The sequence below is a fragment of the Sus scrofa genome, chromosome 6 (assembly GCF_000003025.6).
Source record: "Sus scrofa isolate TJ Tabasco breed Duroc chromosome 6, Sscrofa11.1, whole genome shotgun sequence".
Taxonomy (NCBI): Eukaryota; Metazoa; Chordata; class Mammalia; order Artiodactyla; family Suidae; genus Sus; species Sus scrofa.
In genome coordinates this window covers 31,850,206-31,867,828 of record NC_010448.4, presented here as the reverse complement: position 1 = coordinate 31,867,828, position 17,623 = coordinate 31,850,206, and the positions used below count along the sequence as shown (strand labels likewise).

The window sequence follows — 17,623 nt, the reverse complement described above, 5'->3', positions numbered from 1 at the left end:
TACATATAATACAATTCAGCTCCTTTTCAATGTATTGATTTCCACTTATAGCTTTATTCCAATGACACCTGTATTGTTATATACATTATATATGAGGCATACACTCTCAAACTGTTTCAGTCACTAAATTTCCTCATGAATGGGTGGCATATGTGACCTGCCCCTCCTGGACCCAAGTCTCATATTAATGTCCTCTCTTGGGAAGGGTTTTTATATAAGATATGCTGGTGTGATCACTTTTTCCTTTTTTTCATTTTAACTGGTAAATTTAATCTAGATTTTTAAATACACATATTGTCTGACCATGTGATATTTGTAATAATTTCTGGAAAACAGGTGTGTAACCTATGTCACTTTAATACATGGTCCCTTTAGTCTAGGAATATCATCCATCACAAATACGAGGACTGCTTATATTTGTACATTTTAATTCTTTCTATCCTTTTGACTTTCATAATTGGTGATCCCTTCAGGTTATGAAAAATATAACACTATCCGAGCAGACCCAGCATTGTGCTTCTTGGAAAGAGTGGGGAAACCTGATGAGAAAGCAGTTGCTGCAGAACAGAGAGCTAATGATTATATGGATGGGTACGTGCATTTCAGAGTCATGAATTCTTGCTATATCTCTATCAACATCAACATATCCTATGTCAGTATGTTTTTCTTTCAATAATGTAGTAGCAAAAGAATTGGAGTTTACAATCCAAAAGAGCCAATGACACTCTAATTCATTTGTCCAACAGAGTGTGATAAAGGGAGAGACTGGGTTTTCCACACACCCATTCTTTTTGATGTTATTCACATTATTATATATGTATATTTTGTCCAGACCCACGGCATCTGGAAGTTCCTGAGCCAAAGATCGAACCCACACTACTGTAGTAACCAGAGCTACTGCATTGACAACACTGAATTCTTAACCCACTGAGACACAAAGAAACTCCCCATTTTTACATTTTTAATGGTCATGGCAGTTAAGACCATAAAATTTTAGGGGCATAAAAGGGAAGAAGAAAGAAAGCTAAGCATATTATGGTTGAAGAGAAATATAATGTTCATTATACCTATTATAAGGCTTTTATGAATATCTTTCTTTGCTTACCAAAAGAGAAAAGTAAGAGTTCACGTTGAGGTTAATAGTACCATATTATGAGTGAACTTAGGAGTAAGAGTAAGTTAGAACTAGTTTTCTCTGACTTGCAATGTAATAGCCTTCATGCCCATAGGTTTGGGCTCCTTTGGCTAAAGAACAGAGACTTAAGTCTGACCTCCCTTTAAAATACACTAAAAAGTCCTTCCAACAATACTCTATCTGTTTGTCCTGCCAAGAGGAATTTTAAGATCAGTACAATAATCATAGCGTTTATTGGTATTTAACAGGGATGTGGAAGATCCAGAATACAGACCTGCCCCAGCGATCTTTAAAGATGACATAGAGGTATGCTTTGGATCATAGTTTTAAACCCTCGAGTCTAGTTACCCATGTTTCCTTTTGTTTGCTTTTTGGAATGGGGGTATATGTCTTTCCTTTATATGTTTTCATTATGGATAATTCCTCAAATGAGCTAAATTAGTGGCCAACTTGGGTTGACCGACATGACAGCATTTGCTTGATCTCACCTTCTCGACAAGCTGGAGGCTAGTTTGGACATCTGCATGAAATGGGGGTTGCCACCATGCTACACCACTAGGAACCAAGGCAACAGTGGTCAGGGACAAAATCCCAAAGCAGAGTGAGAGCTGGATGCTAAAAGTACATGGGAACAGATAGAAACCACCTCCATAAAGCAGTTTGAAATAGAAAACGGAGCCTAGAAGAATTCCGAGCTGCTAAAGCATAGTTCTAAATGTTCTATTTATAGGTCAAAAAGAAGAGGTGAGGCATTTCTATAGTTAACTGTGAGAGAATGGTAAAGACTAGACCCTGCTGTGACTGTCAGGGAGGGTTTGCTGGTCTTGGTTGCCAAGGGACCTGGATATTTATGCCTTATGAGGAAGAAAGATGAGGCTTAGGCCAGTGTGTGGCACTGAGAATGAAATCCAGTAAGTCAGAACCCTTAAAAGGTAGTACTTTCTGCCAAAATGCGTAGAGAAACAACAAGGAAATTTATCTCAGCATGGGTAGGGAGAAAAATGTTTCCCTTGAGGATTCGTAGTTGTAGGCCTGCCTTCTCTTGAGTTTATAGTTTGATTTCTTTTACTGAATCTGCATGGTCCAGGAATCCTCAATAAGAAGAGGTCCCAAGCTGGTAATAACCTTGAGGTACCTGGTAAAAACAAACAAAGCAAAAGAACTGTTAGAAGAAATAACTTCCTTCCAGATTACACTTGAGTCCTGAAGATAAAGCCTTCCATAAAATGAGGTCAAAATCCAAAACATTTTTAATTTATGAGGAACAGTTTACCATGAGTGAATGTTAGCAAATACAACAAAGAACAAGATTAGATCTCTAGGAACTTCTGATAATAGATCTGTTGAAATAGAAAATAAATGTATTTTTAAAGATTAAAGACATTAAAGAAGCAGGAACAAGAGAAACACCAGATAGAGTTTTAAAAGACTAGGAGCATATGAAAAAGAATTATATGTAACTTTAGAAGTGAAAAATATTGTCAGTGAAATTTAAAACTCAACAAATAAGTTAAACATTATTTTGGAGTAGCAGATTAGACAGTTAATGAGAAAAATTATTTATAAAATAGAGGAAATTATGCATGATGTAGCCTGATGAATCAGTTTCAGCCAATCAGGGGAGAGAAACCACATAGAAATTTGAACAGGGAAAATTTAATGTAAAAAATTATTGACTGTAATAGGGTTTTAAAATAATGAAATTGTTGATTAGAAAGAAGTAAAGAGAACTCTAAAGAATATAAGAATAGCCACTACTCCTAAAGCTGAAATGTGGCACCCAAAGAAGGGTCCTGTCCTTACCAGGGCTAAAATCCTGACCTTTTGGGGAGGGTTTGTAGAAAAGTTGCTACACTGCCACACTTGAGCAACTTCTAGGGTTGCTAAGGAGGTTTTTCCTGGGCAGTGTCACACTAGATGCATTCCACCACAACCCGCCCCCTCCCCCGGGATAGGGGCAGGGGGTGTTGCTCAGGGGAAGCTGCAAGCCGAGAGGTGCTAATGAAACTGCCTGAACTGCAGGAGTTAGACATTGAGGCATGTGCCATAGGAGATGAGCAGTGGGTGAGTTCACAGACACCTGGAAATAAAACCCCTTCTCTGGCTTCCACTGCTCACAAAGCTTAACATCACACTGGCTAAGGAAAATAAGAGTCTAGATCTGCTGTTTTCTTAGAGTTGGCAAAAGGTATGAGAGGCCATAAATTTAGAACTGAGAGGCATTGGAGTTCCCATTGTGGTTCAGCAGTTAGCAAACCCAACTAGCATCCATGAGGACTCAGGTTTGATCCTTGGCCTCGCTCAGTGGGTTAATAAGGATCTTGCATTGCCCTGAGCTGTGGTATAGGTCACAGGCACGGCTCTGATCCCGAGTTGCTGTGGCTGTGGCACAGGCTGGCAGTTACAGCTCTGGTTGGACCCCTAGCTTGGGAACTTCCATATGCTGTGGGTGCAGCCCTAAAAAACCAAAAAGACAAAAAGACAAAAAAAAAAAAAAAAAAAAAAAAAAAAGAACTGAGAGGCAACAACTCAAAATCCAATATAACAGAATACATTTAAAAAAAATTTTTTTTTACTACAAAGAGTATAGCATGATAATGTTTGCCATATATCTAATAGGTGTTCCAGAAGGAAAGACTAGAGAGCCTAAGGAAGGAGCCCCCCCCCCCTTTTTTGTGTGTGCCACACTTGCAGCATATGGAAATTCCCAGGCCAGGGGTCAAATCAAAGCTACAGCTTCCAGCGTACACCACAGCCACAAAAGATCTGAGGTCTGTCTGTGACCTATACCACAGCTCACAGCAACACCAAATCGCCGACCCACTGAGCAAGGCCAGGGATTGAGCCCGCATCCTTATGGATGCCATTCGGATTCGTTTCTCCTGCACCACAGCAGGAATTCCAGGAGGAGCCCTATTTTAGAAGTTACCAGCTGAATGTTCCTGGACTTGATGAAATACATGAATCCTCAGATTTAAGAAGTAAAGTAAATCTTGGCAGGATAAAGGGAGCTAAATCTACTCCAGGAAATATCCTGGTGCATGTACAGATACACCAAACTAAGAGAAGATTTTTGAAAACAGTCTGTGAAAAAAGATAAACCTACAAAAGAATAATGATAATTCTAACTCTGGGCTTTTCTAAAACAGTAGAAACTAGTAGTCATTATAATAAAATCACCAAAGTTATGACTGTGTCATTTACAGTAATGTTGGGATACCTAATTGAAGGTGCTCTGTTGACTGATAAAAACTACACATACAGTGCAAGCAAACTGTTCAAGGTAGAAAAAGAAAAGATTTGCAGGTTGTCTAATAACCAAATATGAGAACGAAGTAAATAACCTGAGTTTGTATATGTAAACAAACAAAAAACAAGTTGTAAATAAAACCTGAGGCGTATTTACAGTTAGGGGAAGGATGGTGAAAAAGTGACCTAAAACTAATCATAGAAAAGGAAATAATTTTAGTAAATAATGACTGGTCTGAAATGTCAGTGGCAGTAAACAAGTGTGAAAGGGTAAGAATTGATAAAAAGCTAAAATTTTTATTTTTACCAAATTAATAATTATACATTTAAGAGCTATTAAGAAAACAGTTTCACTTATAATTACATTAAAAAAGAATAAAATACCTAGAAATAAACGTAACCAAAGAAGTGAAACCCTGTATATTAAAAACTCTAAGACATTAATGAAAAAAGCCGCAAATAAATGGGAAAATATTCCATGCACATCGATTGGAAAAATTAATATTGTTAAAATGACCATACTACCAATAGCATTCTACAGATTCAGTGCAGTCTCTCAAAATTCCAATGGAACTTTGCACAGAAATAAAACCTCCAAATCCTAAAATGTGTATGGAACCATAAAAGACCAAAGTAATCTTAAAAGAGAACAAAGGTGGAGGCCTTACACTCCCTATTTCAAACTATATTGCACATCTATAGTAATTAAAACAGTAATACCTATAGTATGGTATTGGTATAAGAACAGATACCTAGATCAAGGGAACAGAATAGAGAGCCTGGAATTAAACCCACACACATTTGGTCAGGTACTACAAAGGAGCCAAGAAGATACCGTGAGGAAGGAGTCTCTTTAATAAATGGTGTTGGGAAAATTGAACAGCCACATGCAAAAGAATGGAACCAGACCTCTATCTTATAGCATACACAAAAATCAACTCAAATGGTTTAAAGACTTGAACATAAGGCCTGAAACCACAGAACTCCTAGAAAAAATATAGGTGGTAAGCTCCTTGACATGTGTTGGCAATGATGTTTTGAATCTGACGCCAAAAGCAAAAGCAGCAAAAGCGAAAATAAACAAGTGGGACTTCATCACACTGAAAAGCTTCTGCATGCCGAAGGAAACCATCAACAGAATAAAAAGACAACCTGCTGAACAGGAAAAAAATATTTGCAGATCATGTATCTGATAAAGAACTAATACCAAAATGCATAAAGAATTCATACAGCTCAATAGCAAAAAAAATATCTGATTAAAATATGGGCAGAAGATGAGAATAGAGACACTTCTTAAGAGAAGACATGTAGATGGCCAACAGGTACATGAAAAGATTTTCTACATTATTAGTCATCAGGAAAATTTCAATCAAAATGCAGTGAAATATCACCTCACATCTGTTCCAATGGCTGTTATCGAAAAGACTAGAATTAACATGTATTGGTTAGGATGTGGAGAAAAGTGAACCCTTGTGCATTGTTGATGAGCATGTAAATTGGTGCAGCCCCTATGGAAAATAGTATGGAGGTTCCTCAAAAAATTAGAGAACTGCCAAATGATCCAATATTCACATTTATGGGTATTTATCCAAAGAAAATGATAATTCGAAAAGATATATGCATCGCTTCTCGGCCTTTTGGCTAAGATTGAGTGAAAAGATATATGTACCCCCCTCACATGTTGTTTGAAGCATTATTTACAATAGTCAAGATGTGGAAACAACCTAAGTGTCCATTCATGGTAAATGGTTAAAGAGATTGTGATACACTCACACACACATATTATATATTCGTGTGTGTGTGTGTGTGTGTGTGTGTATCCCATACAATGGAATGTCATTCAGCCTTTAAAAAGAATGAAATCTTAGCATTTGCAACAACATGGATAGGCCTTGTGAGAAGATTATGCTTAGTGAAATAAGACAGAGAAAAGGAAATGCTTTGTGATATTGCCCTCTTTCTCTCTCTCACGTATGTGGAATCTAAAAAACAAACAAAAAAATCTTTTAACTAAGTCGACAGATAAGAGAACAGACTGTGGTTGCCAGAGGCAGGAGTTGAGGAAGTGGGAGAAATGGGTGAACACTGTTTTTGGTTTTGTTTTGTTTTAGTTTAAATAAATTAAAATTTTTAGAATCGTTTTGGAAAAGAAGGTACTCTATTGTAAAGAAGATCGATTCTTGACCCAATTATCCTGTGACAAATTTCTTTCTTCTTTTAAAAGGATGATGTTTCCTCACCAGGAGATCTTGTTATAGCAGATGGAGGTAAATAGCATTTCTTTCTTTATTTAGTATTATTGTAAATTACATTTGCAAGATAGCATGAGATCAATAAATATATTTCTATAATGTTTCAAATGAACGTGAAATTTATTGAAGACATTTGCAATCATTATAGAAGATACTAGTTTATTGGAAATATAAAAATATTCTTAGTTGTAAAAATTTATTCAATGACTCACTGATTTTTTGTAGAACAAGCTTTGATGATTTTGTGGCTTGATTATTACAACAGTATATGAGATTTCACCATTAAACACATCATTAGTATTAATTTAATACTCCTTTTGACCTCCTATTTGTTCATATGCACATTGGAAACCATTCTTTTATCCCTTGGTTTCTAATGAAGCTTTTTTGTACAGGGTCTTACTTCTGCTTCCATCTGATATCAGGATAGAAACATACTCTTCCTAGAGAATATTCACTCCCAGCTGACACCTAGCGTGACTCACCTTCCTGTAGTTCAACTAGGAATAAAGGAGTAGCTTTTCTTAGCATTGATTACCACTTGATTTTGATATATGTGATTATTACTATTACACCCTGGAAATAGATCTTGCACTTTATTAGGTGAGTGAAAGCTTAAAAGTTACAGCATTGTCATACTGAATTTTTTTTAAATATATGTTCCTCCCTAATGACTTTTCTTCATTCTAATTAAATTGGGATAAATTTAATACAGAAGGCTTCAATTAGAAGAATTTACGTTATTCAAGGCACTGAGTATTTGCCTGCCAGTAAGATGTATTAGACCTGGAAATGCAAGAGTCGTGTTTTCTGTGCAAGTGAAGTTCTTTTTAAATATACTGCATTGTGGTTCTTCATTCCACTGTGACCTACTTTGAGCTTGTTCTTAAAGTGTGATATAATGTTTTTAGAGCTATAGTTAAAACTTTTTTATGATAAAAGATTTGTTTTTGGTTTTCACATAATCAGATTGAAAGAAAAAAATTTAAGTAGAGAGATTTTACTGATTTTTGTGAGCTTCGTGACAGTATCTTCAGTTTTTTGGTTTTGATTTTAGTTTGGTTGGTTTTTTTCATTGACATGAGTTTCTTTAAATGTAGATGGTCAACTGATGGAGGGTGATAAAATTTATTGGCCTACTCAGTCAGCTTTAACCACACGTTTGAGGCGTCTCATCACTGCGTATCAGCGTACTAACAAAAATAGACAAATCCAGCAGATACAACCTACTTTCTCAGTGCCTGCCAGTGTAATGCAGCCTCTTTATGAAGAAGCCACTCTTAATCCTAAAATGGCAGCCAAAATAGAAAGACAGCAGAGGTAAGACAATAGCACTAAATTTTTAATATATAGTATCTAAATAGTGTTCATTCTGAGGTCTGTTATAGTATGATTATCTTCCTCTGTGAAAAACATACAGAATCGGTCAAAGCAAAATGCTTATACATTAATATATACTCGCGTAAATATGGTTAAACTAATACAGATTACTGCATTTCATAGTTACTAGTTTTTTTTATATTTAACCATTCTTTTGGCACGTTTATAAACAGCAAAGTCTGGGGGGAAATGAAGCTACAAACTCAGGAATTAAATTATTAGTGAAACATACATCCGAATTATATGAAAGAGATTCCATTCTATCTTATTTTACATTATGACATTAATGAGATATAAGAAGGTATGTGGAAGGGCCGTTCATCTGTACTTTCTACAGAGGACGAACGCTTAAAACTAGTGATGTTAAAGGTGAACAAATAGTAGTGGAACTTCCTGCAAGAGACCCTTGTTAGGAAGACTGGCCAACTTCTCTGATCCCAGAAGCTTCTTAGAAACTTAACTTCTTAGAAAGGATAAAATACATGGAAAAAATAAAGTTTAGGGGCTCTCTTGTGGCACAGAGGGGTAAGAATCCGCTATTGTCACTGCAACAGCTTGGGCTGCTGCTCTGGTGTGGGTTCAATCCCTAGACCTGGGAACTTCCCCCAAAATAAGAACGTTTAGCAATAACCTAGCTTCCCTGTTTTTGTTTTGTTTAGATTTATTTTCTCTTCTAACTTTATTTTTATTTTTTGCTTTTTAGGGCTGCACCTGCAGCATATGGACGTTCCCAGGCTAGGAGTCAAATCAGAGCTACAGCAGCCAGCCTGCCCCACAGCCACAGCAACTCAGGATCCGAGTCATGTTTGTGACCTACACCACAGCTCACGGCAATGCCAGATCCCTGACCCACTGAGCAAGAGCAGGGATCAAACCCACATCCTCATGTATACTAGTCAGGTTCGTTTCCACTGCACCACAATGGGAACTCCTGGCTTCCCGTCAAACCTAGGTCTTTGGCTATTTTCTAAAAGATAAATTGTGCTTTTATTTCATTTGCAGCAATTCATTGTCAGTTAGCCTGACACTGAAGATTTTAGCTATCCTAAATGAAATCTTCAAATATTACTAAATATACTTTCAGTAGTGTTGCATAACAACCCACCCCAAAACAATAACATAAATCATCAGTTTTTGGTTTGTCACAATTCCTTGGGTTGACTAGGTTCTTTTGCTTCCCATGGTCTTGGCTGCAGTGCAGGGATGGCGGGAAGGTTCAGAGTGGCCTCACTCACATGGCTGGCAGTTGTTGCTGACTGCCTGCTGGGATCTTGGGAGCATTCCAAGTGGCAAAGGTAGAAGCTGCAGATTTCTTAAGGCTCAGCCTCAGCAGTTACAAAGTGTCATTTCTGCCACCTACTGTTTAAAAAAAAAAAAATCACAGGGAATCTTTCAAAGAGAAGACGTCAAGAATTAGTGGCCATCTTTTATCTACCACGTACATTTTCTCTCAGTCTGGCAGATCTGGATAATCCTCCTAAAATACTAGTCTGATCATGATAGGCAATGCCTCCTCATTTCATAGAAGGGTATAGAGTCTAACTTCTTGAGCTTCAATTCGAGTCTCTTTAGTTTAGGCTTCAGCACATGTTTCTAGTTTTACTCACTACTGTTCCCTCAGCCTGAATGTCCCACTTGGTCTTGACTCGGTGCCTTACTTAAGTTGTTCCTCTCACGCTTCTTTCTGCTCTTTAGTCCACACTTAGCCCTACCACTCCTCTGGAGTTCAACACCTGTCCTATCCCCTCAATTAGATTTTTTTCTCAACCGGAGTTGCTCAATATTCTTTCTGTTCTCTGCACTTATCTAAATAAAACTACTCATTTTCAAAATAATAAAAGATATGATACTGACATTCATCTTTTCTTTTCCATATCTTACCTAAGCTGTAAATTCTTTGGAAGTAGGTGTCTTTTTTTTTTTTCCCCCGGTCCTATGTAATCTTGGAATTTATCCTTTTTTTTTCCATTTCTACCTTTATCACCCTGGTACAAAGTTCATATCACTTGATCAGTTTCCCTATTTTTGCATCATCATTAATCTTCTTAATGTTTTAATAAAAATGGCCTGTTAATGTTTTTCAAAGTTCTTTTTCATAGGCTTATATTTTAACCAGGGGAAAGATTCTAAAAATAGTGTTTTAGCTATGGTGTGTGAGATTACCCTCTTAAAGTATCAACAGAAGCTTTCAACTGAATAGAGACTTTTTTTTTTTTTTTTTAATGCTTTTAGGGGCCGTAGCCATGACATATGGAAGTTCCCAGGCTAGGGGTCAAATCAGAGCTGTAGCTGCTGGCCTACACCACAGCCACAGCAACGTGGGATCCGAGCCACATCTGCGACCTACATCACAGCTCAAAGCAATCCCAGATCCTTAACCCACTGAGCAAGGCCGGGGATCAAACCCCCATCTTCATGGATCCTAGTTGGGTTTGTTACCACTGAGCCACAACGGGAACTCCTGAATAGAGACTATGTGTAGCCAGACGTTTAGAGCGTTTTATAATCTGCCCCCATTATGAACCACCTCCTTTTCAATCTGGAATAGTCATCATCCTCCTAAAATGTAGGTTACTTCCTACTTTGCATATTCTCTGCTGTGTTTCTAGTTCCCTCCCTTATCTTAACCTTGTTCCATTTTAAATACCACTTACTCTGTGATGCCTTTCAAGTGTTAAGTACTTGAAAAGTTTTAAAATTTTACAGTCATTATATTCAGCATTAATAAATATTTATTTCTGTGACAAATGTGGCTTTTTCTTTAATCTGATTCAAAATAGATGGACGAGAAGAGAAGAAGCTGACTTTTATAGAGTTGTATCTACATTTGGAGTGGTATTTGATCCTGACAGAGGCCAATTTGATTGGACAAAATTTAGAGCTATGGCTAGGCTACATAAGAAAACTGATGATAGTTTGGAGAAATATTTGTATGCATTCATGTCTATGTGTCGGAGGGTTTGTCGTCTTCCTTCCAAAGAAGGTATGTATAAAATTTCTTTGTTTTCCTTGTTTCAGTCAAAGAAGCAAAATTAGTGAAATTTAGAAATGTCTAACTCTATTTCAATATTTATTCAGTATATCACCATTTTTCTGAATTGTAAATAAACTCTGCTTAAAGATCCCCTAGTTTTTAATTCTACTGTTGAAATATGATCTTAAGAGAAGAAAGGTTCACATTGAATTTTGAGAAAGTAGTATGTTTTTATTTAGAATTAGACTTATGGAGTTCCCGTCATGGCGCAATGTAAACGAATCTGACTAGGGACCATGAGGTTGTGGGTTTGATCCCTGGCCTTGCCCAGTGGGTTAAGGATCCAGTGTTGCAGTGAGCTGTGGTGTAGGTTGCAGACACGGCTTGGATCCAGCGTAGCTGTGGCATAGGCTGGCAGCTGTAGCTCCAATTGGATCCCTAGCCTGGGAGTTTCCATAGGCTGAAGGTGCAACCCTGAAAAACAAAAAAGAAAAAAAAAAATAGAATTAGACTTATGGTTGTGGGAGGTGGAAGATAAAGGATAGCTTTCGGTAAGCAGAACTAACTTATGTTTTTAGTCCATCTTATAGGAACTGTGCTACAGGGCTTCTTTAGTTATTTATTGTTTTTTTGGCCATGCCCCCAGCATGTGGAAATTCCCTGGCCAGGGATCAAATCTGAGCCACAACAGTGACAACATCAGATCTTTAACCACCAGGCCACCAGAGAACTCCCTAGAGGACCTATTTTTACAAATATTTTTGCAAGGAATGAGGCTTCCACTCAAAAGACATTTTAAAGTGTTTTAGTGGCCGGGTGGGGGGGGGGGAGAGAAACACCCAAACAAAACAAAGCAGAAACAACTAATCAGAGCTGCTAATGCTCAGCTAAGGAACTGTCCTGGGTTGAATTTCATTATTTTTGAAGCCCATGCAGGGAGTTTCAATCCATCCCTCACTCTTCCTCCCCTAATGTTAAAATCTTATATGACTAATTATAGTATAATTATCAGCTCAGGAAATTACCATTAGTACAACACCACTAACTAAACTGAATAGCTATTCAAATCTTACCAGGTTTCCCATTGATGTCCTTTGTCGTTCCAGGCCCCCCCACATTGTATTTGATTATTATTTCTTTTTAGCCTTCTGCAGTCTGTAACAGTTCCTCCAGGGAGTGGGGGGAGGTATCTTTAATGACTTCAATGCCTTTGGTCAGTTTTGCCATTAACTCCTTAATTTGAATTTGTCTTGTGTTTTCACATGATTAGATTGAGGTTATGCCTTTTTGGCAAGAGTACTTCAGAAATGATGTGTCCTTCTCAGAAACATAGTATCGCGGGGTTCATGATGTCAGTATGTCGTATTACTGGTGATGTGGCCCTTTGATTGTTCGGTGATTGTTTGGTTTCAGTAGTTTATGCTGCATTTCTCCAGTGTAAAATTGTTATCTTTTCCCCTGTAGTTAACAGATATCTTGAGACGATACTTTGAGACTACACAAATCCTGTTTCTTCTCTGACTTTTACCCAGTGATTTCAGTAACCATCAGTAGATCTTATCTGCCACAATTTTTTTTTTTTTTTTTTTTTTTTTGTCTTTTTGCCATTTCTTGGGCCGCTCCTGCGGCATATGGAGGTTCCCAGGCTAGGGGTCAAATCGGAGCTATAGCTGCCAGCCTACACCAGAGCCACAACAACGCAGGATCCGAGCCGCGTCTGCGACCTACACCACAGCTCACGGCAACGCTGGATCTTTAACCGGCGCTGGATCACTGAGCGAGGCCAGGGATCGAACCCTCAACCTCATGGTTCCTAGTCAGATTCGTTAACCACTGCACCACGACGGGAACTCCTATCTGCCACAATTTTTACCCTGGAATTCTCCTGCAAGAAAGAGCTGTTCCTTCTCCCTAGTCTACTTATTTATTTATTCATCTTAGTATTTTTTTTTTATGGGTATTTTTTTTTCCTGTAGGTTATTATCCAGTACTATCAGTATTCATTTTGATGTTCATATTATTCCAGATTTAGCCATTAGGAACTCCTTCAGTGGTCTCTACATTATGTCAACAAGTCTCTGTCTTTTTTTGAGTACTTTCCAACTGTAGGTATCTCTGCTCACAAAGATACGACTACCTCTAAAAGAATAGAGTATGGTCTGATGTTGGAACTGAACTGCCTCTTAGAGTGTGTGACAGTTGTTCCTGGGTTTCTCTCAAATTTTAAGAAAGCCTTTGATGTCCCTGTGAATTCACTGCAATGAGTTAAGGATATGAGTTAAGGATATGTGGACTTAGGTTGGCTTATAGGGTGTTATTTAATAGTTTTAGTTTGTACTTATGAGTGAGTTTGATTGTTTTTCTCTTTGATTAAAACATAGAATAGTATGACATAGCTCATAAGGGAATTTCTTAAAAGCAACTTCGTAGTTATATTACTGTACTTACAGAATTTAATCTTTTACTTAACCTTCTGTAGATCCAACATTGTATATTTAATGTTACATGATTTTTAGTACTTATTTCTAAAACTTATTTCTCCTCATTTAAAAATGTTAAAAAGAAATTCTGGGAGTTCCTGTTGTGGCTCAGCTGTAACAAACCCAACTAGTATCCATGAGAAAGCATGTTCGATCCCTGGCCTCACTTAGTGGGTTAAGGATCCGGCATTGCCACAAGCTGTGGTGTAGGTTACAGATGCAGCTCAGATCTTGTGTTTCTGTGGCTGTGCCTTAGGTCGGCAGCTGCAGCTCCAATTCGACCCCTAGCCTGGGAACTTCCTTATGCCACAGATGTGGCTCTGAAAAGAAAAAAGGAAAGAAATTCTGTAACTATATAATGATACTGAGTAGAAGTACATTTTAGAATTTGCTTTGTTTTATTTTAAATCTATAATGAAATGTTTTTGAGGGAATTATGTCTGTTCTTATTTCGCTGTAGAATTGGTGGATCCAAGTATTTTTATCCAGCCAATCACAGAAGAGCGTGCTTCTAGGACTCTGTACCGCATTGAGCTTCTAAGGAAAGTAAGGGAACAGGCTCTCCGACATCCGCAGTTGTTTGAACGCTTGAAGCTTTGTCATCCAAATCCAGACTTACCAGTCTGGTGGGAATGTGGCCCTCATGACAGGGACTTGCTCATTGGAGCTGCTAAACATGGGGTGAGCCGAACAGACTATCACATTCTCCGTGATCCTGAACTCTCATTTATGGCAGCTCAGAGGAACTACAGTCAAAGTAAGATGGCTCATTCAAGGACTTCTACCCCCCTTTTACAGCAATATCAAGTAGCACTTTCTGCTTCTCCTCTTACCTCTCTGCCTAGGCTCCTAGATCCTAAAGGTATTATTCTAGAGGATGTGAAAGTTAAAAGTGAAAACCTGAAAGAGGAGCCTCAGTCTTCTGAAGAAGAATCTATGTCTTCTGAGGAAACCAGGACGCTAATAAAGTCTGAGCCCGTAAGTCCAAAGAATGGTGTTTTACCGCAGGCTACTGGAGACCAGAAATCTGGTGGAAAAGGTGAAACAGACAGACGCATGGTTGCAGCCAGAACAGAGCCTCTAACTCCAAACCCAGCTTCTAAGAAGCGGAGAGTCCACAAAAGAGGATCAGAGTCTAGTTCTGATTCTGACTCTGATTCTGAGAGGTCATCCTGTTCTTCCAGATCATCTTCTTCCTCGTCTTCCTCCTCTTCTTGTTCCCACTCGAGATCAGGCTCCAGTTCTTCGTCCTCCTCCTCTTGTTCTTCAGCGTCATCTTCATCCTCATCCTCGTCCTCCTCTTCCTCGTCCTCCTCTTCGTCTTCATCAGAAGAAAGCGACAGTGAAGAGGAGGAAGTCCAAAAGCGAGGTATATGCACCAAGTGCTTTTATATTAAGACAGAATTTCAAGTGAAAATTAAAAGAATTGATTCAGATCACTTAAGCATGTTTAAAATTGTTAGTTTAGATTTTATGTCTACAGATTTTCTTAGAGAATGTTCATTGAAAAGGCAGCTAGATTACTGGCTCACACTCTGCGTTTGGTAGTCACATTGCAAAATGAGTTAGTCAAACAGGATTAGAAGATTTTGTGATGGCCTTAAATTTAGTATTATATTTTTCCTGAAACAAGGTGATCTGTGAACAAATAAAGATAGTATTCTGTAGCAGCTACCCCTTAGACTTGTAAGAGCATCACAGGCCCTTCTTGTTCCTACTCAAAGGTCTGAGATAGGAACTTCAGCTTGTTCTGCAGGTGTTCTTATGGCAGTCTGACAGTTCAAGTGCAAGGAAGCGAATCAACATCAAGTAGACATAGGAGCCATTCTGATAACCACAGGAGCTAGACTCTCTTGTAACAACTCCATAGGCATCACTTTCAGGGTTACCACAGGGGACATGCCCGATTATGGGAGTCCCCTCCTTCGGGAATTATAGCATGCCCATCAGGTGTCTGTGTCCTCCTGGTCCAGAGTCAAGTTTTCATGTAAAAAGGGATGTTTTGTTAACCCTTTTCCTTTAAACTCCTTAATGCCACTTATTTTGCTTTTAGTTTTAAAAATAATGACTATTCTAGGTGAATTTTTTTTTTAACTTTCAAGTTTTCATTTTCAAATATATTTGAATGATTATATAAGAGTTGGAAAAAAAATTTGAAAAGTATATGTAAAATTGTGTTATGCAATCTTTTTAAAAGCTGTATCTGGTTATAATTGTTCTTAGCAGAAGGCACCTCTCACATGAAAGCTTATGATGAGGAAAGCGTTGCATCACTGAGCACTACCCAGGATGAGACCCAGGATAGTTTCCAGATGAACAATGGGACTCCTGAGTCTGCCTACATCCTGCAAGGTGGCTACATGCTGGCAGCTTCATATTGGCCAAAGGTAAATAAGTGATTTCTTACTGGAATAGGTCATTTTTGGAATGTTCTGTATTTCTTTAATGATTATATATTCTTATCATGTGGGAGAAAAAAGGTCACTGTTAAATATAGGATGACTTTTCTTTTTTTTGGGAGGGGGTATGGCTACATCCTCTGTGTATGAAGCTCCCAGGCTAGCGGTCATATTGGAGCTGCAGCTGCCACCCTATGTCACAGCCACAGTAACGCCAGATCCTTAACCCACTGAGCGAGGCCGGAGATCAAACCTGCGTCATCAGATACTAGTCAAGTCCGTTACCACTGAGCCACAATGGGAACTCTTAGGATGACATGTTGATGTTATCAGTGAAAGTATCTAATAGTACTACCAAGTAAATTATGTCTACTTAAATGCATTTGTTTCTCAGCATAACCTTGGACTATTTAGAAGATAATGAATGCTTATGTAAATATACAAGTTAATATTTAAGAGTTTCTTTATGAAATCAGTGTTTTTAAGTGGGTCTACTAGGAGCTCCCACTGTTGCACAGTGGATTAAGGATCCAGTGATGTCTCTGCAACATCTCAAGTCTCTGCTGCAGAGCTGTGGCTTCAATTCCCGGCCCGGCACAGTGGGTTAAGGATCCAACATTGCCACAGCTTTGGCATAGGTTGCACAGAGGCTTAGATTCTATCCCTGGCCCGGAAACTTCCATATGCTGATGGTGTGGGGGGGGTAAAGTGTTAAATGAGTCGCCTTGAAGAAATTTACTGAGCCAATTGTGACCTAGAAAAAAAGTTTAAGTACATGTACATTTAGTGGTAGAAGTTCAGATTGGCTTAAGACAGTTCTTCCAGGACGTGACCAGATTAGTAAAAAAGTACTTATCTCTGGAAGTAAGGTTGGGAAATGGCAAAGAGAACTCTCTCTCTACTCTTTGTATACTTCTGAGTTGTTTGAATTTTTTACAAAGAACCTATATTAATCCTTGTAATTACAAAAACAAAAGAACAGAAAAATATAATATTTTTGGTATATATATATTGGTGAAATGGGAGTTTGCACAGAATTGTAATAAGTATGTGAGGATGCATATGCATATGGAATACGCATATGTGGTACCGGGGTTAAAATCCATCAAGGCTGTGATCCCCAATGTTCTGACTCAGGTGTTAAACTTACTCTTTGATGTTCATGCTTTTCCAGGATCGTGTGATGATCAACCGGTTGGACAGTATTTGTCAAACAGTTCTGAAAGGGAAGTGGCCTTCAGCTAGAAGAAGTTACGATGCCAACACAGTGGCTTCTTTCTATACCACAAAGCTGCTGGACAGCTCTGGCACAGCCACAGAGTACAGCGAGCCCAGCGTGCCCACCCCTCCAGGTGCCGGGGTTAAAGAAGAACACGATCAGTCAACACAGATGTCAAAGGTGAAGAAGCATGTACGAGAAAAGGAGTTTACAGTGAAAATCAAAGACGTATGTTTATTTTTATTGCCCTAGGACCTGATTGCGATTGCGGTGTGCAGCATGCTTTTCCTGCACATGGCTGCCTGCTCTGACTCTTACTTCCTTCACATCCTTGTTTTCTGGTGTTTGGATGGTTTTCTTTTTGATATCCAGGTCATTAAACTTGAATGTTCTACTAAAGGGATCACCATTAAATAATGCTTCTCTACCTATACTTCTGACAGTAGTCCTTCTGCTGATCAAGATGCTTTCTTAAGCAGCCTGACAATTTCATATTGTTTGGTTCTTTTATATAGTATTCAAATGGTATGTCAGT

The 17,623-nt window shown here is 38.3% G+C and overlaps 1 protein-coding gene across 1 annotated transcript in view; it reads left to right on the top strand.

Annotated features, from left to right (window-relative positions):
- Positions 1 to 17,623, top strand: part of CHD9 (chromodomain helicase DNA binding protein 9) — a 242,106-nt gene that overhangs the window by 204,147 nt on the left and 20,336 nt on the right. The window contains 8 exon segments of the mRNA XM_021094174.1: positions 474 to 591; positions 1,384 to 1,441; positions 6,609 to 6,651; positions 7,737 to 7,956; positions 10,797 to 10,999; positions 13,931 to 14,839; positions 15,697 to 15,857; positions 17,044 to 17,316. Coding sequence (XP_020949833.1) covers positions 474 to 591; positions 1,384 to 1,441; positions 6,609 to 6,651; positions 7,737 to 7,956; positions 10,797 to 10,999; positions 13,931 to 14,839; positions 15,697 to 15,857; positions 17,044 to 17,316 — 1,985 coding nt within the window.